The following is a 25185-nucleotide window of genomic DNA, read 5'->3' as shown; positions in this document are numbered from 1 at the left end:
TTGGGAGATGGGGGCTGGCAGGGGCAGGCAGGCTGGGCTGCGTGGGCCACGTTGGCCGAGCTCTGGACTTGCTGCCCAGGTTTCCGGGAGGTGCCCGGCTGTGTCTGTCCATGCAGAGGTGGGGGCAGCTGTGGTGTCAGGTGCAGGAGCTGGTGGGGCAGCAGGGGCTGGTCAGGGCCCCACCTGGGCTGGGCTCTGGGGCTGGTGCCACACTGGGCTTCAGTTCAACCACTGAGAAGGCGTTTTGGAGGCTGATGGTCTCTTCCTCCTGGTACACCTGGGGAGGAGGTGACAGCCCTGGGCCAGGTGACCACGGAGCTCCACCAGCGCCGGCAACACCCACAGGGCATCCCCCACCACCCGTCGGTGCCGTGGAGCTTCCTGCTGGGGAGGAGCCGGGCATGGCGGCTGCACGGCCCGAGCTCTGCAGTGGCTCTGCCTGGAGAGGGAGCCGTTGGGGCTCCTTTGCCTCCCAATCCAACCAGGTTTCTGTGGGTTCCGGGGAGTGGGAGACGCCGGCACCACCCGAGACTCAGGGCCCACACTCCCAAAGCTCTCTGCGCCCGGGGTGGGTGCTGGGCCGCCATCCTTGGGATCCTGCCCTGATCCTGATCTGGGTCCCTGGGGGGCCACTGCGGGGCCTTTAGGAGATGGGACTCGAGTGTCCCCCTGCACCCCCAGATGCACCCACCCACAGCTCGGTGGTCAACAGAGACCGGGGTGTGGGGCTGCCGGGAGCGGCCAGGCAAGGGCAAGTGCGTCCAGGTGGGAGGAAGCTAAGAGCGGCGGGGGAGGAGGCGGCCTGGCTGTTCTAGCCCACCTGGCAGATGGAAGCTCTGAGGTGGGCAAGGATTTTCCGGCTGTCCATGCCTCGCTGGAGGAGGTAGCTGCCGCACACCTGGAGGGAGGAGATAGTTCACACTCCCCGACAGGCCTCAGCCACGGCTGCACCGTCCCCATGTCACTGGGTCCCCATCTGAAAAAGCTCAGGGCTGCCAGGAGGGTTTCCTGTTTGTTCTCACCGACACCCAACTACAGGCCCCGGACAAGCCTTTCTTAGAGCATTTCCTGAAAAGGGCTCACAGTCGGCCACTGTCCCCCAGGCTCCCTGCGAGGGCAGAATCCCAAACCCAACGTTGGCCACAGACCTGGTGGCCTCGTCGCCTGGACACTGGCAGCCCTTGGTCACGTTCGCCTGAGCCCCGCGCTCCCTGCCCCCGGCCACTCCTGTCCTCCCTTTATAAGCCCAGGCCTTGTGCACGTGGGAACTGAGCTCAGCTTTCCCAGCTCTCAGTAGTTACTGAATAAAATCTGCTTTCACTGCTTAGCAGACGCCCAGCTGTGTCTAGATCTCATCCTCCCGCGGCAGAGGAGGCCTGAGAGGCCCAGAGGGTCTGAGCAACCCGCCCAAGACCACAGAGCAGTCGAGGCGGAGACGGCTGGACCCAGGTCCCCAACCCCATGGCCGTCTCCGCTCCCCCAGACACGGCTCCTCCCCAGGAGGTCCTCCTGATCACCCACACACAGCTCGGCTCCTCCCCAGGAGGTCCTCCTGATCACCCACACACAGCTGGGCTCCTCCCCAGGAGGTCCTCCTGATCACCCAAACATGGCTCCTCCCCAGGAGGTCCTCCTGATCACTGACACATGAGAGTTTGGCTCCTGCCCCACCTGCTGGTCCACCCGCTGGTCCCCATGCCGGGTGCGGATGCAGGTCCCAGCAGGAGTACGTTAGAACCCAGCCCCAAAGCTTGAGTCCAGCAGGGAGACCAGGCAGGGAGGGGCGGGGCTGGTGGGATCCTCAGAGGAGGTGGGGGTTCGGGGTGGGGGGTGGGGTGTGGAGGCCTCTCTCTGCTCCCCTCCAGCAGGGCCTAAGAGCAGGGATCTGCACGTGGCCACAGGACACCCCTTGCCCCCGCCCTGGCCTCTTGGACAAGCTGGAGAGAGCGGGCTCCGCAGGAGGAATGGCCATGGTGGGGAGCAGCAGAGACCCCCATGCTGTCCACCCACATGGACGTGGCCATGACGCGAAACCCACCCCCTTCCCCATGCGACGGCCAGGCCGACGTCTAGAAACAGGGACCCAGAAACAGACCTGGTGGCCTCATCACCTGGACACCGGCAGCCCGTGCTCCTCCACCCCCAGCTCAGCGAGGGCGGCCACTGCCCACAGTCCTTGGACCCTGGGCTGGGACCATGACTGCGGTGTGGTTACCTTGATGGCCTCAGCCGCGGACGGCCGCTCCGGGGCACTGCGCCTGGCCATGTCCAGGAGGAGGGTCTTGAGCCTGCGTGGCAGGGCCAGCTTGTGGTTGCGGGGGACGCTAAACTTGGCTGCGGTCCACAGAACGGCGGCCACACAGTACACAGAGGCCTGGGCGGGTGGGGAGAGAATAGTGTCGACTGCAGGGCTGTGGGCTGCTGTGCCCAGCAGACCTGCCCACCTCAGGCACCCTGAGGGGCACCCAGGCACTGCCCCCACAGAGGGGCTCTCCTCAGGAACCCTCCTCAGCATCTATCAGGCCCCACCCTGGACCCCTGCATCCGCCTCCAGGTCGTGGTCCAGGAACCTGCAGGTCAAACTCTCCCCCATGGTTCTGTCCGCATTTTAAACACCAGAGGGTTGGAAGCCTCAACTGGACTTTCCCACCTTCCACTCTCCTCACGAAGGCAGCAGCTCGAAGGTTTGATTAGAACCGGCCAGCATAGCCCCCACCTCACGGACCCAGGAGCCCCCCGACTGGTGCCCGCTCCCGGGAGCCCCCGGACTGGTGCCCGCTCCCGGGAGCCCCCCGACTGGTGCCGTGCTGCTACATGGCTAACAACTGGCTCTCCGAGCGAACACACCGCCTGTGTGCAAACTGAGTTCATCCGGCACGTTGCTGATGTAAGGGATGCACAGCACACCATTTGATGCACGTTTTGTAAGTTCCACAAAGCCAGTCAATTCTCACTGAAGGCTTTCATTGATTTTTACCCATGTTCATCCACAGTCCACCACAATACACGAGTGCTTCTGACATGAGTGTTGGTTGATGTTTTCATTCATTTCAGTAAATGAGATGGAAGTGAAGCCGGACAGACCCATGCTGGAATTCGGGGCACCCCTCTGAGCGACGTCTTTGCTGAATCAGATGGTCGTGGTTGATATCGTAAGACCACGTCCTCCACCTTTTGGGCTATTCTCAAGGGAGCGGCCACAGACATGACACACTTTTAAGTTCAATCACATCATCCACGTGTTCTCCATCACTTCAGTAAGTCCAGAGTCAACAGAACAAGACATTTGTAGCATTTGCTGCTTTCCCTGGTGTAAGTACTCCCATGTGGCTCACTTCCAGCTACCAATGCAGTGCCCTTGAGCGTGGAGCTGGGAAGAGGCAGCTCCCCTTTACAGAGTCTCCACCATCCAGGCACAGCAGACGCAGACAGCCCCACGAGCATACTAACAGCCAACTAGAGTCAGGTAAGTAGGAAATTACCCATTTTGAGCACTTGTTACACTTTTAAAAAATTAACCTTTTATTTTGTGATAATTGTAGATTGACATAGTTTTAATAAGTAATAGAGAGAGCGCATGTACTTTGTACCCAGTTTCCACAACAGTAGCAGCTTGCAAAACTATAGTCCAGTATCTCAGCCAGCACATCGCCATTGGCACAAAAATCCTGGTTCGCCATATGTTGCATTTTCATTTTCACTCAGTTCTATATGTTTTTAAAATTTCCTTGAAATTTTCTCTTTGACACATAGAGTATTTAGAATGTGTTGTTTCGTTTCCAAGTGTTTGGAAAATTTCCCTTTTATTTTTGTTACTGTGGTCAGAGAACACATTTGTATGACTTAAATTCTTTTAAATTTGTTGAGGTTTGCGTTATGGCTCAGGATTTGGTCTAGCTTGGTGTATAGTCAGTGGGGCAACTGAGAAGAATGTGGATTCTGCTGTTGTTAGGTGGAGTGTCCTTTAAATGTTGATCCAGCCGTGTTGATTGACAGTGTTGTTGAGTTCCTTCATATTTTTACTGGTTTACAGTCTGATTGTTCTATCAAGTGTTCAGAGAGGGGAAACTGGCATCTCCAACTATAATTGTGGATTCATCTGTGTCTCTATTAATTCTATCAGTTTTGCTTCACATATTCTGCAGCTCTGTTATTTGGTGCATATATGTTTAGGATTGCTATGTCTTCTGGGTGGACTGACCCTTTATTGTTATAGAATGTCCCTCTTTATCTCTGGTAATTTTCTTTGTTCTGAAGTACACTTAACCTGATATTAATGCAGTCACTCCTGCTTTCTTTTTATCATTTTCATAATGTATCTTTTTCAACTCTTTTAACTTTCAACCTACTTACATTGTTTTATTTGAAGTGAGTTTCTGGTAGACAGTACATGGTTAGGTCATGTTTCTAAACATTACTCTGTCAATCTTCCTTTCTTCTTCTCTTCCTCCTTCCTTCTCCTTTTTCCTTCTTCTTGTTCTTCTTCCTTCCTTCTTTCTTCCTTCTTCCTCCTTTATTTATTTAAGAGACAGGGTCTCGCTCTTGTCGCCCTGGCTGGAGTGCAATGGCTGTATCTGGGCTCACTGCAGCCTCCACCTCCCAGATTCCAGTGATTCTCCTGCCTCAGCCTCCCAAGTAGCTGGGATTACAGGCACCCACCACCATGCCTGGCAAATTTTTGTATTTTTAGTAGAGACAGGGTTTTGCCATCTTGGCCAGGCTGGTCTCAAACTCCTGACCTCAGGTGATCCACCTGCCTCAGCCTCCCAAAGTGTTGGGATTACAGGCCTGAGCCACTGCACCCAGCCTGTTTCCTTAATTTCTGAAGGATATTTTTGCTGGAAATAGGTTTCTGGGTTGAAAGTTCTTTCAGCACTTAAAAAAATGCTATGCACTTCCTCTATAGTTACTGATGAGAAATCTGATCATTTGAACTGTTTTTCCCCCCCATATGTGTATATATGTAAGCTGCTGTTTCTCTCTCTTCTTTTTGTTTTTTATTTTTATTTTTATTTTTTCGGAGAGGGGAGGGTTAGTATTCAGAGGTTTGACTATGATGTGTCCTGGTGTGGATTTCTTTGCATTGATCATGTTTGGGGTTTTCTCACCTTCTGAAATCTGTAGGCTTATGTGTCTTGCCAAAATTTGGAAGTTTTCAGCCATTATTTCTTTAAGTACTTTTTATGCACCACCCTCCTTCTCTTCTCTTTCCAGGATTTTGATGACATGGATATTAGATCTTTTATTATAGTCCCACAAGCTTCTCAGGTTCTGTTCAGTTCTTTTGGTCTATTTTCTCTTTGTTGTCCAAACTGTGTAATTTCTATTGTCTCCATTTCACCAATTCTTTCCTCTGCCCTCTCTATTCTGCTATTAAGCCCATTCATTGAGTTTTTAAAAAAAATCAGCTCTAAAATTTCCATTAGCTTTTTCTTTTTCTTTTCTATTTCTTGGTTGAAACTTTGTATTTCTTTGCTGAAACTTTTTCATTTGTTTCAAGTGTGTTTGCAATTGCCCAATGAAGCATTTTTATGATGGTTGCTTTAAAAATTTTAAAGTCACTTTTAACATTTCTGTCATCTCCAGGTTGGTATCATTGGTTGCCTGTTTTCATTCAGTTTGACATCTTCCTGATTCTTGGTATCATGAGTCCTTCCCCATTGCTTGATTTTGTCAGCTCTGTCAAAGATCAGATGAGTGTAGGCGTGCAGCCTTATTTCTGGGCTTTCTATTCTCTTCCATTGGTCTATGTGTTTTTGTACCAGTGCCATGCTGTTTGGGTTACTGTGGCCTTGTAGTATAGTTTGAAGTTGTATAGTTTGAAGTTGGGTAACGTGATGCCTCTGGCTTTGTTCTTTTCACTTAAAATTGCTTTGGCTATTTCAGCTCTTTTTTGGTTCCATATGAATTTCAGAAGTTTCCTCTAATTCTGTGAAAAATGACATTGGTAGTTTGATAGCAATAGCATTGACTCTGCGGATTGCTTTGGGCAGTGTAGCTGTTTTACCAACACTGACCCTGCCCATCTGTGAGCATGGGATGCGTTTCCACTTGCTGGTGTGGTCTCCATTCCTTTCAGCCATGATTTCCAGTTGTCCTTGCAGGACACGCTGCAGGGAAGGAAGGTCCTGGCTCCTGCTCACTTTCTCTGAGGCCACCTGGGGCCAGGGCAGGCACTGGACACTTCTCTGCAGTCTCACAAAGATGAGTCCAGGCTCCAGGCTCGGCCCTTTCTGGGCGGGGCCGTGGTGCTCCTGTGGGGTTTGGTTGGTGCAGAGCAGGGGGTGTAAATGCATCCTGGTCCTCCCTGGTCCTCTGATTACAGACCCAGGCTTTTGTTGGGGCATTTGTTTTATTTACTTATTTTTTTGAGACTGAGTCTCACTCTGTCAACCAGGCTGGAGTGCAGTGGTACCATCTTTGCTCACTGCAACCTCTGCCTCCTGGGTTCAAGCAATTCTCCTGCTTCAGCCTCCCAAGTAGCTGGGATTATAGGTGCACACCACCACCCACCCCTGGCTAATTTTTGTATTTTTAGTAGAGATGAGATTTCACCATGTTGGCGAGGGTGGTCTCAAACTCCTAACGTCAGGTGATCCGCCTGCCTTGGCCTCCCAAAGTGCTGGGATTACAGGTGTGAGCCACCACACCCGGCCCCGTTGGGGTATTTATTTATTTTTTGAGACAGGGTCTCGCTCTGTCATCCAGGCTGGAGTGTAGTAGCACGATCTTGGCTCACTGCAACCTCCTGGGTTCAAACAATCCTCCCACCTCAGCCTCCCGAGTAGCTGGGATTACAGGCGTGTGCCACCACACCTGGCTGGGATTACAGGCATGTGCCACCACACCTGGCTGGGATTACAGGCCCATGCCACCACACCTGGCTGGGATTACAGGCGTGTGCCACCACACCTGGCTGGGATTACAGGCATGTGCCACCACACCTGGCTGGGATTACAGGCATGTGCCACCACACCTGGCTGGGATTACAGGCATGTGCCACCACACCTGGCTGGGATTACAGGCACGTGCCACCACACCTGGCTAATTTTTGTATTTTTAGTAGAGATGGGGTTTCGCCATGTCGCCCAGGCTGGTCTCGAACTCCTGGACTCAAGTGATCTGCCCGCCTTGGCCTCCCAAATTGCTGGAATTACAGGCGTGAGTCACCATGCCTGGCCAGTTGGGGCTTAAATTCTTTTTTATTACTCCAAAAAGCTTCATTTTTTCTTAGTTTTCTGACTCTGTGCTTGTGCCTCAGCACTTTCCCAGCGATTTTCGTTCCTTGAAGGGGAAAGCACTAACCCTGAAGGGATCCTACAGGAACACACACAGTGCACACAGAGCCACTGCAGCCTCACAGACGCGGTTTTTGTTTGAGACAATCTCATAAGAGCTTCAGGTCTCACAGCACCAACCCCCTGAGGTCGGCCTGGGCCACCTGCAGATGACGGTGCTTTCCCAGCCTTCTTGGTGTAAAGGTGAACGATCTATTGCTGGGGTTCGGGACAGCCTCTTTTCGTTACAGGCTAGACTGCAGGAAAGCCTTCGATGGTTTGGCAAATGGCGGACCATTCCGAGTTTCTCTAGACAACATCCCCAGAAGATGAAAAAGCGCGGCTTTTAGTGTGCACCCATTGCTTTTTCCCGGTCACCGGCTTCTTTACCTCCAAGTCTCAATATGTGAGGCAGAAGGAAAACCCAGGGCACTCACAGCTGCCTTGTTCCTTGGTCCAGAGGCCCCTCGCCGGCTGCCGTCTCCTCCCCCTGCAGGTGGCCTGGTGCTTGTTTTTTGCACAGTGTGCAGGGTGCTTACTGCAGGGTACTTAGTGCAGGGTGCTTACTGCAGGGTGTTTAGTGCAGGGTGTTTGTTTAGTGCAGCGTGCTTAGTGCAGGGTGTTTAGTGCAGGGTGGTTAGTGCAGGGTGCTTAGTGCAGGGTGTTTAGTGCAGGGTGGTTAGTGCAGGGTGCTTATTGCAGGGTGTTTGTTTAGTGCAGGGCGCTTAGTGTAGGGTACTTAGTGCTCTTCCTCGGTGGGAGGAGTGGGAAGTGCACATTTCTATCATTCCTGAGTGGAAGTTTTACCTTGATTTTGAATGTAATTTATTGAATTGTATTTACATTTGTATAATTTAAATTTTAAGAATGCTCATGTTTCACAGGTGCCTTATACACATCCCTGGATGTTTAGCTCTTAGTTCTCGTGAGCCAGGAGGCGCAGCTCTAGTGCACATGGCCAGTGCCGTCCACACCCAGCCCTGTCTTGGTGCCCCGGCCAGAGCCACGGCCCTGCTGGCAGATACCGCCTGTGGCCGCCTGGCCAAGAAGGGCTGCCCTGACTCCCTCGAGTCCTGATGGGAGGCTGCTGGACAGATGGGGGACGTGGCATCCCCGAGGGCTGGGGGCAGGGCTGGGGCAGGGTGGGGAGGGCCCGGGTACCTTTTCAGTTACCAGCCTCTCCTCTGCCAGCTCGGGAGCCAGAAAGAACGAGTCATAGGAACCTAAGAGAGAAACCCGACTGAGCTTTCCTCACCCCTGGCGAGCCGGTGCTGGACTCGGCCTGAGGGGGAACCCACACACTCACCGTTGGCAGGGGGTGGCTGGAAGAGCACAGCCCCGTCCTCAGCAACCAGCACAGAGTCCAGACACAGGTAGGCTGTGGCAGAGCTTGGGTCAGGGCGGGTATGCATGCTGCCCCGCACTTGGGGCTGGCTGGGGGGAAGGAGCTGCGGAGCCTCGGTCAGGCCGGGCAGCCCCCCAGCCTCCCCATTGCACGGGCACGCACCTGCCAGTGCACGCACACGGCCTGACCCCAGCCCCCGGGGTCCTCGGAGCTGCCTCCTCCCAGCCCTCCCCGAGGGTAGCGCTGCCCCAGCCGACACAGTGGCTGCAGCGGCATATCGGCGGCTGAAAGGGAGCCGAGCGGCAGGGAGAACACGGTAACTTGAAGCCCCCGTGTCACAGGCCCCGTCCCGAGTCAGGGCCCACGGGGCAGCCACGGGCTCACGGTGGACGGACACTGGAGCCGGGTGTGTCTCCGATGGCCTCTCCCCCAGCCCTTTCAGATGCTGCCCTCATCACCCCCAGGACGTTTTTACGTCTCAGATGCACCGTCCGTCTACTCTGATGTCTGGCAGGGCTGGGCTTCGACGGGGCAGACCTGTGCAATGCTGAAGATTCCCTCCCCACTCCAAAGCCAATTGCTGCCTCCCTGGGGACAATGTCACTGTGTTGAGAATGTGTGGGCGAGGGCCATGGCAAAGTCCCCGTTCCTCTTTACAGCACAGTCACCGGTTTCAAGGCCCACCTGCATCTGTCCCCACACCTCCCTTGGTGCTGCAACCCAGCAGGCACCCACAAGGTGCTCCAGACGGGAGCCGCCTGTTCCGTTCACCAGAGACACTGTCCTGGCTGCCCCTGGGTCCCTTGGTTCAGGTGGGGGCCAGTTACGCATGGGACGGTAGGCGTGATGGGACAGCAGGGGGCGTGGGACGGCGTGGGGGGTGGGACAGCGGGGGGTGTGGGATGGCGGGGGTAGGACAGCCAAGGGTGCGGGACGGCGTGGGGGGTGGGACGGCGGATGGGGTGGGACAGCGGGGGGTGCGGGACGGCGTGGGGGGTGGGACAGCGGATGGGGTGGGGATGGCGGGGGTGTGGGATGGCGGTGGGGGGTGGGGACGGTGGGGGGGATGGGATGGCGTGGGGTGTGGGACGGCGTGGGGGGTGGGACAGCGGATGGGGTGGGGATGGCGGGGGTGTGGGACGGCGTGGGGGGTGGGACGGCGGATGGGGTGGGGATGGCGGGGGTGTGGGACGGCGTGGGGGGTGGGACGGCGGGGGGGATGGGATGGTGGGTGCGTCACCTGGGTGCTCAGGGCGTGTCTGCAGTGCGCGGAGGCAGGCCAGACACAGGGCCCACAGCTCGTACTCCCGGAAGGGCCGGCCCAGCTGGGACAGGAGGTCCTGCAGGGACACCCACTGTGGGCAGGAGAGCGGCGAGGTCAGTGTGGACACCCCTTGCCAGGGCCCGCCGCCTGGAGAGGCATGTCCGGGGGACAGGCCAGGGTGAGGCCCACTCAGCCCGAGTAGGCGCCCCCCTACACCTGACAGAAGGGCTGGGGAGGTCCCTAAGTCAACTCCAGCGTGTGGGGGCTGTGGGGAGACTGGGGCCCTTGGCCCTGTGGGTGGGAACGTCCCACGGTGCAGCCACTGCAGACGACAGTGCTGCCGTTCCTCGAAAAGCTCAACATACACCTCCCAGGTGACAGCAGTTCCACGCGGCCACATTCCCCGAGGAACTGAGGGCAGGGCTCACGCATATGTGCACACCCATGTTCCCAAAAGCACGGCTCGAAATAGCCAGCACGGGGAGCACCCAGGCATCCACAGACGGACGCAGGGGCAGTGTGGATGGCGCTTGGCCTCGGGACAGGGATGGGGGGTTCTCACGCAGGCTCCCTGGGGAGGAACCGTGAGGACAGTGGGCTCAGTGAAGAGACCAGACACACAGCTCTGTCCATCCCACTCCCATGAGGCCCCTGGACGGAGCTCATGGAGGTGGAGGGCGGGACGGGGTGCAGGGGGCGGGCTCGGGGGTTGGGGTTTTGTGTGGGCTGATGAGGACAGCTGTGCAACAGCGTGAACACACCCAATGCCGCTGAGCTGTGCTCTTGCAGAGGGTTGAAGTGGTGGCTTTTGTTGGGTGCATTTTCTCATGTACACACACACTGTGACACCAGGCGTGCGTTCAGCCTGGGAGGCCGCTCTCCACTCCAAGGCCTCACGGACAGCTGGGACCAAAGTCCACCCTCCAACAGGTGGCTGGGCCACCCTGTGCCTCCGTGTGCCCTTCGGGAAGGTAGGCTGTTGTGCGTGGGAAGGCGTGCTGCCAGGGAGAGCAGTGGGAGAGTGGTGGAGGGCGACGGGGCACTGCGCCCTTGTCCTTCAGATCAACGAGGCCTGGTGGCTTGAGGGCACCCCCGTCCCCAGGCCAGGCGCTGCCTGGCAGATGGACTTGCATGCAGGCCACTGACTTCAGGTGACCTTGCCCGGAGGAGCTCACGGGGACACAGCTGGGGGTGGCTCACTGAGGAGCCAAGTAGGGCAAAATGCACTTGGCCAGGCCTTGGCCCAAGCGTCTTCGGCTGGACAGAGGGGCCGACGGACCAGGCCCCCCAGAACACTGGCTCCAACAGCATCCTCCATCCCTCGTGAGGAGCAGCTGACCAGGGGCAGCACTGGGCTGGGGAGGCCCCATCCTGTGTGGAGGCCACGTCCGGGCAGCCGCACCAGATCCCAGCGTCCCCGCGGAGGCAGCGGAGGTGGCCCAGCACCGACACCACCAAGCCCCACAGATGAGCAAGCTCAACCCACAGCTTTGGTTTCTAACTTTTAAACCGTCAGAATAGGAAGATGAGGAGGGCTGTGAGCATCAGGACTGGGGAGACGGAGCCCCTGAAATGACATCACGGAGCCGGGGCTGCTGGCCTTGCTTCCCGGAAGAAAATTAACCCCTCGGGACGGCCGTGCGGGGCTGTGCGAGGAGCCGGGCAGGGCTGAGGAGGCGGCTGCTTTCTGGGTCATCCAGAGGCAAACGTCCACCCGAGAGGCCACGCCTGGGTGACAGCATCCCCAGCCGCAGCCACAGCTTCCTTCAGAAACGGGGCAGCTCAATGAAAATGTCTTTAATTATGGAGCGAGGGTGAAGGTTAATTCTCTGAGTTAAACAAAGCGTTTGCGTCTGTGGAGAAGCCCGGCCCCGGACTCACTGACCGCTGACCCCTCCACCCACACACAAGACCCGGGCACCCACCTGCTCCGCGGCTGCACTTTCCAGCTGCCTGGCTCCTTCTGAAATTCCCTCATCGTCCCTGGGAGTCTGGGCTTCACCGCTAGCATCTCGAGGGTCTGCAGGGCAGGGTGAGGGTCTGGCCTCTGCTGGCCCCTGGCTGGGGTGTGAAGTCTCGGGCTGTCCTGGACTGCCGGGCACCCCAGGGCCCCTGTCCGCGCTGCGGCCTGCACAGGGAACCCGTCCCAGCTGGTGTTCCGGCTCCTGCTCCGGCCACAGCCTGCATTTGGGCTGAGCCTGGAAGCTAGAAAGGCCATTTTTCCTGTCCAGAAAGGCCTTCCTGGGGTCCGGAGAGAATAATTCCGATATGGGCAGCTGGCTTTTCCCGCGGGTCAGCGGCAGGCAGAGGGTGGCCTCGGGGCTGTCGGACAGCAGCCTAGGGAACGTCTGCACCTTCCGCAGGCGGCTTCTCCTGACGGTGTCTCTGTCCAGCTCCCCGAGGGTGCGCTCGGCATCCAGGACGAGGCCGGCCAGCCCCTCCCGGCTGTGGCTCTCGCCATTTCTCACCGGGGTGGACAGCAGAGCCTTGGTTGGGGAGGCTCTGGGGCCCCGGCTGGTCTCAGACTCTGGGCCTTCGGGGGTCGGCAGAACCTCCGGGTCAGTGCTGGGGTCCCCGGGCGGCCTCCTGGGCCCAGCGTTTCCTGGGGCAGGTCTCTCCCGCCAGCTGCTCTCGCTGACATCTGGGCACAAGCAAGATGTGGTCACGGCTGGGTGCCCCTCCCCTCTCCTCCCACCCCTCCCCTCCCCTCTGCTCCTGCCCCTCCCCTCCCACCTCTCCCCTCCCCTCCCCTCCCGCGATCACAGACCCCAACCCAGGCTCTCACAGCGGGGGCTCCCGCCTTCCTCGCCTGCCCTACTCATCAGGTCATCCTGGCTAATTAGAGGCTGGGGCTGCCTCTCCCCCAGGCCAGGCGGGGCTTCCCACTGGGGCTTCCTATGGGAGCCTGGACCTAATTATCTCATCCAAAGGCACGTCGTTTTCCTCGAGGATTACACACGTGAGTCCCCACAGGAAGAACCTGGATGATGTGGCTACGGCTGTCAGCGGCCGCCTCCCACACATGGCATTGATCTCTCTCTGCTGTGTGTGGCTCTGTTCTGCCTACTTCACACTGCACACACTGCCTACTCCACACTGCACACACTGCCTATTCCACACTGCACACACTGCCTACTCCACACTGCACACACTGCCTATTCCACACTGCCTAATCCACACTGCACAGACTGCCTACTCCACACTGCACACACTGCCTACTCCACACTGCACACACTGCCTACTCCACACTGCACACACTGCCTATTCCACACTGTACACACTGCCTATTCCACACTGCCTAATCCACACTGCACAGACTGGCTAATCCACACTGCGCACACTGCCTAATCCACACTGCCTACTCCACACTGCACAGACTGCCTAATCCACACTGCACCCCTCCCGCAGCAGCACAAACCCTGAGCTGCAAACGTGCTCACTCAGCAGGGAGGGCCCTGCCGGCCACCGTGAGGCTCCTCGTGGCCGTGCCCCGGCTACCGTCCTGAGGCCCCACAGGGCTCCGTGCTGCAGGCAGCGATGCCAATGCAGACACGGCCTCTGTTCAAAGGCGGCCTGAGAGACACCAGAATATGCGTGAGCCATGAACGCCCCAGATGCTGCGGCTGCAGCTCTATAACACACCCACCTGGCACCCCTGGTGGGGGCAGGTGAAATTCAGTTGTGAAACATCAACCCATCCGTTTATTGAAATGCCCATGAGACTAACACCCAGATGCCCGGCACCAATGCCACACTGGCACCAATGCCACACCGGCACCAATGCCATGGACTTCTGAAGCTGAGCCTGAGTCACCTCTGCCTGCGTGGGTGCCTGCAAGGCTGGCACAGGCAACATGATGCGCATGAGAGTGTGGAAATGGGTGTGTGCATAGGACCAGCATGTTTGCATGTCTGACCACGTGTGAGGCAGTGGACGTAGTAGGCATGAGAGCAGGCGTGTAATGTGTGCATTCTGGTGTGGGCGTGTGCAATGTGAACAGGCATGCCTGAATTTGCATGTGTGTGACTGTGAGCAAGAGTGAATATGTGTGTATGAGGCACATGTGATCTATTTGAACACTCGTGTGTGACTGTGTGTGAATATGTGAGTTTGTGTGATCTCTGTGAATGTGTGAGTGGGTGTGTGCGTGTGTGCATGTGTGTGCATGTGTGTGCATGGGTGTGTTGCAGTGTGTGTGCAGCACGTGTGCATAGGTGTGTGTGCATGGGTGTGTGTGCAGCGTGTGTGCATGGGTGTGTGTAGCGTGTGTGTGCAGTGTGTGCATGGGTGTGTGCAGCATGTGTGCGCGTGTGCATAGGTGTGTGTGCAGCGTGTGTGCATGGGTGTGTGTGCAGTATGGGTGTGCAGTGTGTGTGCATGGGTGTGTGCAGCATTGTGTGTGCATGGGTGTGTTGCAGTGTGTGTGTGCAGCACGTGTGCATAGGTGTGTGTGCATGGGTGTGTGCAGTGTGTGCATGGGTGTGTGTGCAGCATGGGTGTGTGTGCAGCGTGTGTGTGCATGGGTGTGTGTAGCATGTGTGTGCAGTGTGTGTGCATGGGTGTGTGTGCAGCATGTGTGTGCGTGTGCATAGGTGTGTGTGCAGTGTGTGTGTGCATGGGTGTGTGCGGCGTGTGTGCATGGGTGTGTGTGCAGTGTGTGTGTGCATGGGTGTGTTTGCAGCATGTGCACGGGTGCATACATGGCACACAGGTATATGTGCATGCAGGAGGATGCACGCGCGTGGGTTCAAGAACTCACCCTGCAGCGCTCCGAAGGACTCGATGGAGAGGACCCTCCTCCCCACAGCAGAGAGGCTCCGGCACACGCGACAGGAGGATGTGAGCTGCAGCTTCTCTTCACACAGCGCGATGATGCTCTGGGGACGTGAACACCTCAAACAGGGAGGCTCGGAGGAGGGGCCATCTCCCGCAGCCGCCCACCCGACACGGCCGGATCCTTTGAAGGTGACCTGGGGACAGTCCCCAGAGCCTGCCTGCGCCTGCCTTGCCCATTTTCTAGTATGAAAAGGCAGCACATCTGGGTTGCAGAGAACCAGGAGGCTTGTCACAAGCAAGACCTTTCATAACAAAAATGGACAATAAAAAACCAAGTCCTCCTTTAAGCGAAATGCCATGCCATGAGACTGTGGTCGCGGAACCCAGGTGAGGCTGCTGGGCGTGGGTGTTGTGAGCACACGGTGTCCAGGCCTGTGGGGTCAGGGTCACAGCCTGGGGTGGCCCAGGGCAGCCTCGCTTACCTCAAGGTCCGGCCGGTCCCCGGGGTCCTCCGCCTGCATCCGGCTCAGCAGCGCCTCGAGGTCTTGGCTCAGCCTGGGTTCCAGTGTGGGCTCTGCCACGTACTCGAGGGCCGCCTTCAGCGTGGCCCCCAGAGAGTAGATGTGCGCCTGTGGGCATGACAGGCCGTCAGCTCCAGAGTCTGTGCGTGTGCGCCACCCCGACCGCGGCCAGCACTTCTCTGGGCCAGGAGCTCGAGTTTCAGGGATCGTGAGATTCCCCTGAGGGGAAGCAGCACCCGTGCCCACGCCGCCCACACCCTTGCCGCCCCTGCCGCCACCCATGTCCACGCTGCCCGTGCCCATGCCCTCATCACTTGTACCCATGCCGCCCATGCCGCTCGCACCCATGCCACCCACGCCCACACCGCCTGCGCCCACGCTGCCCGCACCCTCGCCGCCCGCGCAGTTGGGCCTAGATCTGTGCTGGCCACGGCCCCGCCCCTCTGCGCTTTCTGGAGGGACACAGACTCCTCTGGCCTTTCAGTGTTTAGGTCGAAAACTTCAAAACTTCAAAAACTGGATTTCAGTAGAAGGAAAGATGGGTTTTTCTTTTTGTTTGAAAGTCTGGGTTTTCCTCCCTTGCCTGAGAAGGTGGGCTCTGCACGAGGTCCACCCTGGACACGGCCGCACTGCAGGCCCGGACACTTCTTCCCAGGATGGCTGCCTGTGGGGCTTCACCTTTCCCACAAGAGGAAGCAGAACCCAGAGTGGCTCAGGAACCTGCCTGGGGCCACGTCGCAGGTCACACAGCTCACGTGTGGAGCCGGGAACTGACCCAGGGCCTGCTCTGCCCCCGCACCTGTGCTCCCAAGTGTCCACTCTAGTCCAGACTGGCTGAGTGGACACGCCCCTGCGTCCTGGGCTGGCTGAGTGGACGCACACCCGTGTCCTGGGCTGGCTGAGTGGACGCGCACCTGCGTCCTGGGCTGGCTGAGTGGACGCGCACCCGCGTCCTGGGCTGGCTGAGTGGACGCGCCCCTGCGTCCTGGGCTGGCTGAGTGGACGCACACCCGTGTCCTGGGCTGGCTGAGTGGACGCGCCCCTGCGTCCTGGGCTGGCTGAGTGGATGCACACCCGTGTCCTGGGCTGCCCTGGCCCCAGGCCTCTCCCTGGGTGGTCTCAAGATATCGTCACAGAACCCTGAGACCCACCTCCCCAGTCCGTCGTGAGGTCCAGGGTGACCAGCGGAGCATCCAGTCTTCACAGAAAGCCCTGCATCCCGCGGCCCCAGGCTAGCTGGTCATCCTGGCCGACTCCCCCCCCCGTCAGGGTCTGTCTCAGGGTCAGGCTGCAGGGACCCAGCCAGATCCCAGGGCCCCTGACTCCACCTGAGCCTGGCTCCAACCACTATCACCAAGCTCATCCAATTCTGCCTCAATCTCCTTTTTCTCCTGAGATGTCTTATTTGAACAAGACAGAAAGTGTCACAGAGAAGAAACCAGGCGCACCCAGCACCCCACACTTTCTTCTCTGGGGCATAAACTGTGCCTCGCAGGTGGTTCCACTTCCACAGTCTGGTGTGTGTGTGTGTGTGTGTGTGTGTGTGTGTGTGTGTGGACGGTCCTGGGGCTTCCTGGTCTGGACACGGGCACACATGCAGACACATACGTGCACACCCAGCAAACACAGACAGCCGGACACGCATCTCTTCTCTCTCCCCAGCTGCACTCTGCCTGCATCCTGGCTTTTTCATGGCGTGAATCTCCTTCCCGGTCAGGAACCCCGGCTGACCTTCTCTGTCCCATGCCTGGCCCTGCCTCCCCCACAGGCTGGTTTCTGCTTCTCCTCTACCCTCTCCCTCCTGCACCCTGCCTGGTGCCCTGGGGCAGCCCACCTGGCACACCAGCCAGGCCCCCGGCCGCTGGCCATCCCCACAGACTCCCTGCTGTGCACGCGCCTCTGGTAGGGAACCTGGCACCTCCCTGTCCTCTCACGGCTCGCCTGGCACCGGCCCCAGCCACTGTCTCTGACTTTGCACCTTGGGCCAGGAGCCCCGATAGCTGCTCTGCTGCCAACTCCTGGGGTCTCCTGTGCCATCTGGGGGGGACCTGCCAGCCTCTCGTGCCTGGGCCAGGGTCCGCCTCCCTGGGGGACCTGTGACATGCATGTTTGGGCACACAGGGTCCGTCCCCTCCGCTCTGATGCTGCTGTGGGTGCTTCCCATGTTCTGCTGTCGTGACCGATGCTTCCCTGGGTGCCCCGTGTGGCATCTGTGGGTGCCCCGTGTGGCGTCAGTGGGTGCCCCATGTGGCGTCTGTGGGTGCCCCGTGTGGCGTCTGTGGGTGCCCCGTGTGGCGTCAGTGGGTGCCCCGTGTGGCGTCTGTGGGTGCCCCGTGTGGCGTCAGTGGGTGCCCCGTGTGGCGTCTGTGGGTGCCCTGTGTGGCATCAGTGGGTGCCCCGTGTGGCGTCTGTGGGTGCTGCGTGTGACGTCAGTGGGTGCCCCTTGTGGCATCTGTGCAGCCATGTCAGGTGTGCAAAGCCTCAATTCCAAGAAGGGGGATGCTGGGTCCCAGGTCACCTCCACTTACAATTCTGACAGCTGCAACAAACCCTCCTGATAAATGACCGTCCGGTTTACTCACCAGCCGCGGCCAGTCTCCGCGGCTTTGCCAATCTGTTAGAGTAAACTCACTCGTCGAGTTAATTTGCATTTTTGTAATTATGAATGAGACCAAGCATCTGTTCGTATCTACTCGCAGTTTTAATTTTTTCCTCTAAATCCCCATGCAAGGACTATGCTTTCTCCGCTGAGGTAGGACTGCTGAGTGCCCCTGCGCATCAGGGCTCGCCTCAGCCTGGGCGCCGCACACACGCTTGCTGTGTCTGTTGCCAGCTTCTAACATTGTGTGTGTGTCTTCTCACATCCGAGAGCTCTAAGCTCCAGTGTGTGGAATCTGACCTGTTTATCTTCAGCAGCTTTGTAGGGGGAAGTTCTCCACCCCGAGGCGACAGGGACAGCTTTCCTTTGTTTCTGCTAATATTTTTATAATTTTAAAATATCCAGACCTAATCTGTTTGAAGCCTCACTCTCTGGGGTGTGAACTTGGAGGGCACCCTCCGGCTGGCACCGTAAGGAAGGGCTCCTCCTGCCCCTGAGACGCTATCCTTGCAGCCGCGGAGCCTCACATCTCCAGGTCTCTGCATGGCCGCGGGCGAGGGGCCCCTTGGAGCCCAGAGGACGCAGTCGGCCCTCGAGGTGCAGAGCCATACGGGGCCTGCCTTGCACTGATGCAGGGAGCTCAGCATTTCTGCCTTCTGGAAGCTTCTGACCTGAAGGATGGTGCGCCCTGAAGGAGGGAAACACAACTGTGTGCCGTCCGCGGGGGTCAGGAGACAGCGATACACGGAGAAACAGATTTCTGTGAGAAACTGTGCTGGAATCAGAAACTGCAGTATTTGAGCCGCCGGCTAAGAGCAGCCGTTTGAGTGAGTTCCCTGGGGGTCATGTTGCCAGGGAAGGCTCCTCTCAGGAAACAAGGACCTCGGGGGCCCCAGGGCAGCAGGATGAGGCTGGACCGCGGGCAGGCGTCGGGCAGAGGAAGGGAGGGTGGGGCCCACTCTTCAGGCCTGTGGGCCAGAAAACCTGGGACGCTGTCCTGGGAGCAGGGAGTGGCCCTGCCTGGCTGGGCTTGGCCGTCAGCGGAGGGAACAGGCTGGAGGGAGGCCGATCAGGCATGAAGTGATCACAGCTTAGGCCACAGGGCGACAGGGCGACGGGGAGCCGGGTCGAGGAGGTGGACGTTGCAGCTTCCTGCTCCGGACCTCTGTGTGGTCCAAAGCCTGCAGCTCCCACTGCGCCTGCGATCGCGATGGGCATCCCGGTGGCTCTCGCCTCGAGTGGGGACAGGGCCTGGCCACCCACATGAAGTGGACGTGAAAACTTCCCCACGAGATGCGATTCCTGAGCAAACGCGATCAAGCCAAATGGGTTTCAGTTCAACACTGGTTAAAGCTTTTCTCCAAACTGAAAAGGCCGCCTCCCTAGGGGGTAGGAAGCGGGTTACACTCTCCCGAGTCTCACTTCAGGAAGCCCCTCCTCTGCTCTGCTGGAGATTCCTGGATCAGGGTCCAGGTCAGCCCTGGGAGGCTCTTCGTGGCCCTGGGAAGCAATTCCAGTGGACTTGAGGTGACTGGTTCAAAGAAGAATTGCTGGCTGCAGCACTCAGCGTGGTGGGTCCACCACAGCCTGGGCGGGCCTCAGGAGGACACTGTGAACACACACCTGGGGGCTCCCAGTCCACCGCAGCCTGGGCCTCAGGAGGACACTGTGAACATGCACCTGGGGGCTCCCAGGGCCGCCTGGGCCCAGACAGGGCCTCACTGGCTAGGGCTCGGCAGACAAATGGTTGATCAGATTTGGGGCAGGAACCCCACAGAAGGGGCTGGAGCGTCCTGCCACACCAGGAAGTGGGTCAGAGCCCAGCAGAGCTGCGTCCCAAGGACCGGGGTGCCTTCTGAGCTTCAGGTGGAATCAGCAGAACGGACCAAATCCCATCAAAGACGTGCGAATCTTAAATTCATAAGATCATAAAACCAAGCTCACTGGTCCGCGTTGGAGGACGCTGGATACACTCACTGCTTTGAAAACAGGTGGATGAAGAGAAGGAGTCGAGCCTCCCACCTCTCTGTCCACAGGGAATGTCTGCTGCAGCTGCCCAGCGTCGATGAGGGCGGCTCTCCTGACAGCGGGAGCCCTGCTCACGAACCAAGGTGAGGACTACTGTGGCGGCTCCCAGGATTCATGGTGGCTGCTGACGGCTGTCAGGGAGCAGACACCACAGGTCCCCGGCGGGCCCTGGTAGGAACCTGAGTCCTACGGCACCCCTGACTGTCCTGAACCTGGCCTTAGGGACAAACCACCAGGCTTTCAACAAAAACCACAAGGAAGAAAGAGAGTCGGGGGTGTGGGGTCATGAGAGACTCAGGAGGCACAGAGGCAGCCAGGTGTGTGGATCTCACTCAGATCCCATGGGGAAATGGCTGGAAGAGCAAGATTCGGGCAGCAGAGGGGGGACCGGAACCCTCAGTCCATACCCAGCCAGGCTGGGAGTGGCTTGAACGTTTCCGAGCGTGGCCGAGGCTCTGTGGTTACGTGTTAAGAGGGGCCTGATCTTTTCGGGTAAATCCGAGGCTGGGTGGAAAGTCTATTCCTTGAAACTTGCTGTAGTTTCGCTAATGTAGCTTCACATATGCTGTTCTTACTCTCTTTTCTGTATGTTTAAAATGTTTCGTCGTGAACATTAAAAAATAAAAAGCACTATCCACTGAAAGCCTTGTCCTCACCCAAAGACTGAGGATCAATCCAGTGCTGCAGACACGCACCATGCTACACACGTGTGCCTGTGACACGCAACACGCTACATGCATGCACACACCACATACATGCACACACCACACTGCACACACATGCATGCTACACACACAATACACTCGTGTGCCCATGACACACAACAGACTACATGCATACACACACCACACATGCATGCTACACACTGCACACATGCACACACACCACACTGCACACACATGCACGCTACATACACCATGCTACACACGTGTGCCCATGACACATGCCACATGCATGCACACACCACATACATGCACACCACTGCACACACATGCATGCTACACGCACACCATGCTACACATGTGCCCATGACACATAACACACTACATGCATGCACACACAGCACACTGCACACACATGCACACACACACTCCACTGCACACACATGTACACTACACACACACCATGCTACACACATGTGCCCATGACACATAACACAACATGCATGCACACACACATTACACCACAAACATGCACACACCATAGTTCATACACAGGCATGCTACACACACCATACCGCACACATGTATGCACACCACGCAACACTCATGTGGCCACAACACACCATACCACATGCATGGACACACACATTACACACATGTGCCCATGATATACACACCACATGCATGTACACATCATGCAACACACATGCTGACACATCAAACTATGTGCGTGCACACACATTACACACATGTGACCATGACACACACCATACTACATGCATGCACACATGGCATGCATGTACAAGATGCATACATTACATTCATGCACACCATCATACACGTGTGCTTGAAACACACCACACACCATACTGCATACATGTGTGCACAACCCACAGACATAGCATGCCATGCATGTACACATGGGCACGACACACCACACTACATACATGCACACACTACATAGATGCACACAGACATATGCCATACCACATACATGTGCACCCAAAACACACACTATATCATATTGCATGCATATGCACACACCATGCACGCACACACTATACTACATACACGTGCACATGACACACACTATACTGTATACATGTGCACAGAGACACAGACACACAATTGGACATGGACATGGATACATTCTCTGCCAGGCAGCAGCTGCAAGGGTCCCCAGCAGAAGAGGGTGAGCAGCGGTTGGTGCACAGTTGGGTGATCTGCTGTGGGCTGGGTCAGCTGCCATGCAGGGCAGCAGGGAATGTAGACTCAGATGGCAGAGGCTGCATCTGAATTCTGGCCCTGCCATGGCCTGACCAGGCCAGCTCGGGCACATCTGCACATTTCCGAGCTGTGCTCAGCTTGACTGTGGACAGTGTTCCTGCAGAGTGGGCAGCAGCATTCTCGGCTGTGGCCAATGGCTTGAGCAGAATAACCCCAGACGGCACCTCCCTCAGCCTAGACGCAGGGGTGCTGAGCAGCACCAAGCACAGCCCCGGTCTCCAGGGGATCTAATACCTGAGGACCCAGAGCACATTAGCAAAACTACAGCAAGTTTCAAGGAGCTGGAGTGGGGCCAGCCTCTGTGGGCTATGGGTGAGGGAGGATTCCATGGAGATGTGAGTGAAGCTGTGAGAAGACAAGAGAGGACACTCCAGGTCAAAGGAGCAACCTGGGCAAAGATGTGCAGGCAAAAGTATGGACCAGAGGTTTGAAAACCCGGCCGAGCATCCAGATGGCCAGGGCCCACTGCACATATGCCTACCAGGCACTGCTTTATGCACACACAGAGGGCAGGAGACCAGCAACAACCCCCCTGGGATCATGCTCTCAACAGTGATTCCCACAGCCTTGAGAACAGAACTTATCTCCATACCACATGGAAAGCCAGGGTATTCATTCCTTCCCTCCATTCCCCTTTGTTTCCATCCAGGCACCTGGAACCCATCCACCCACCCATCCATCCACCCATCCATCCTCCACACATACATCCACCCACCCACCCATCCATCCACATATCCACCATCCACCTGTCCACCCATCTATCCACCCACCCATCCATCCACATATCCACCATCTACCTTTTCATCCACCCATACACCCACCATCCATCCACCCATCCACCTATCCATCCACATATTAACCATCCATCTGTCCACCTATCCACCTACCCATCCATCCACATATCCACCATCCATCTATCCATCCACCCATCCACCCACCCATCCATTTACCCATCCATCCACGTATCTACCTTTCCACCCATCTTTCCACCCACCCATCCATTCACATATCCACCACCTACCTGTTCATAATCCCATCCACCCACCGTCCACACATCCACCTATCCATCCACATATCCACCATCCATCTATCCATCCACCCATGCATCCACCTAACCATCCATCTGTTCATCCACCCATCCATCCACATATCCACCATCCACCCATCCACCTATTCATCCATCCACATATCCACCATCCACCCATCCACCTATTCATCCATCCACATATCCACCATCTACTTGTTCATCCACCCATCATCCATCCACCCATCCATCCACATATTAACCATCTATCTGTCCATCCACCTATCTACCCACCCATCCATCCACATATCCACCATCACCTGTCCATTCACCCATCCACCTGCCCATCCACCCACCTATCCACCTATCCATCCACCTGGCCATCCACTCATCCATCCCTCCATTCATCCATCATCAATCATCTATGCTCCAACCATCAATCCATTTATTTAGAAAATAACTCAGCAAATAACCTTCTGGTTAGTTATTGGTTGACACTGCCTGCTACACACCCGGTGGTCTCAGCAACCTTCCCACTCACCACCCTTCCTTCCGTGTTGCAAGTTCCCCATCTTCACCGCCCTTCCTTCTGTGTTGCAAGTTCCCCATCTTCATTTAGTGAACCCTACTCAACCTCAGGTCCCAGTTTAAACTCCACCTTCTCACAGTGGCCTCTGGAGGCCTCTGATGCAAACAAGAGCCTTGGGGCCCCATTCTCATGTCCCAGCATTATTGGATCCCCAGCCTGTGGGTCTCACATCAAGTCTGTCACTTGTGTAGACCAGAACCAGCAAGAGGCAGGACCCCACTCACCCTGCTGTCTGTGAGCCCAGACACTTGCTAAGCTTGCATGTCGTGGATGAATGCCAAGGAAACGGGCCAGCGATGGGGGAGGGGTCGGAGTCTTCCAGGCCGGGCCACTGGAGCCCATGGGTGCTCAGGGCAGCGGGGTGGAGAGGGGAGCCTCATGGGGTGGAGGCTGGAGAAGTTAAGAAGAGAATGAAAATGACACATAAAAGCCCTAGTTGTTTGGAAGTTTAGAGACGACTGCTGGGAATAAATGCTTTCCATGGCCACATGGAATAAATCTCACACCCGTGACGCTGGGTGGAGGACTAGCCACCAAAGGCAAGTGCTGCATGAGCCCACCCACCCACAGGAGGCACAAAAACAGGAAAACCGCAACCTCTGCTCTGCGCTGTCCAGACAGTGACCCAGGGAACAGGCAGGAGCTGCTGCCATCCATCTGGGTGCTGCTTACACAGATGTTCAGTGTGAAAATCCTTCAAGTTGTATGTTTGTGATATACGCATTTTTCTGCATGTATATCTCAATAAAAAGTAAGAAAAAACCAATCTGTTCACATTGTTAAAATAACTCAGGGGCTAAAGAAGAAATCCCAGTGGAAATAAAAAAAAATTAGAAGGAAATGATCATGCAAACGTTATGCGGCAAACTCATAGGATGCAACAAAACCTGCGTGTTGAGGAACATTCATAGCCTTAAGTACTCTTACTGATATTGGAAAGGAAGAAAAGCTGAAAGCCAATGACCTAAGTGTCCAGCTCAAGTCAGAAAAGGGATGGATCCTAAACTCAGAACAAGGAGGAAAAGAGAGAATGAGAAACAAGAATCAATGGAAAAGAAAACACAGACAGGCCAGGAGAGCAGATGGGACACAGAGGAGGCTCTTCGGAAAAATGAATGAACTAAACCCCTAGTGAGACTGGGAAGAGAAAGCACAAATTAACTGTCCAATCAGAGAATCGGGGTGACCTGCAGCTAATGCAGTGGCTGAAGAGGAGAGCATCTGCAGCTGAAGGCCAGAGATTTCACAAACATAAAAAGTAGACCCACAGCTGACTCAGTAAGAAACACCAGAGATCAGTCCTATAACTATTTTTTTAAGAGGTGGGGTCTCACTCTGCTGCTCAGGCTGGAGTGCAGTGGTGTAATCATGGCTCACTGCAGCCTGGAACTCCTGGACTCATGCAGTCCTCCCACCTCAGCCTCCTGAGTGGCTGGGGCTACAGGTACATGCCACCATGCCCGGCTAATTTTTAAAATGTTGTGTAGAGACAGGGTCTCACTTTGTTGCCTAGGCTGGTCTCTAACTCTGGTCTTCAAGTGATCCTCCTGACTCGGCCTCCCCAAATCTCCCTGTGCTGGGATTATAGGGGTGAGCCACTGTGCCCAGCCAGTCCTGTAGCTGTTAAAAACTGAGCAGTAGTTAAAAATCTTTCCTAAAGAAAACAGGTGGCCCTGTAAGTGAGTTTTACCAGACTTTCAAGGAACAGATCATCCCATTCTCAAATAAACAGGACAAAGAAAGGGAGGCGGTGATGCCTATATAGGATTAGAACAATCCTGAGGCCAGTGAAAACATCAACAAAATGGGAAA

General features: G+C 56.5%; 1 protein-coding gene across 8 annotated transcripts in view; it reads right to left on the bottom strand.

Moving 5' to 3' along the window:
* KNDC1 (kinase non-catalytic C-lobe domain containing 1) overlaps positions 1-25185 on the bottom strand; it is a 63826-nt gene that overhangs the window by 26184 nt on the left and 12457 nt on the right. For 4 of the 8 annotated variants that reach the window (XM_055353969.2, XM_055353970.2, XM_055353971.2 and 1 more), the window contains exons 4-12: positions 15146-15292; positions 14647-14764; positions 11812-12527; positions 9863-9977; positions 8584-8655; positions 8439-8500; positions 2216-2374; positions 821-898; positions 184-277 (exon numbers count right to left, since the gene is read on the bottom strand). In XM_055353969.2, the coding sequence (XP_055209944.2) occupies positions 184-277; positions 821-898; positions 2216-2374; positions 8439-8500; positions 8584-8655; positions 9863-9977; positions 11812-12527; positions 14647-14764; positions 15146-15292 (1561 nt within the window). The other 4 variants (XM_055353975.2, XM_055353976.2, XM_055353977.2 and 1 more) reach the window with 4 other exon arrangements.

Source organism: Gorilla gorilla, chromosome 8, assembly GCF_029281585.2.
Source record: "Gorilla gorilla gorilla isolate KB3781 chromosome 8, NHGRI_mGorGor1-v2.1_pri, whole genome shotgun sequence".
In the NCBI taxonomy this organism is placed as follows: domain Eukaryota; kingdom Metazoa; phylum Chordata; class Mammalia; order Primates; family Hominidae; genus Gorilla; species Gorilla gorilla.
The sequence above is the reverse complement of the archived record's forward strand: the minus strand, read 5'-3'. Positions and strand labels throughout refer to the sequence as shown.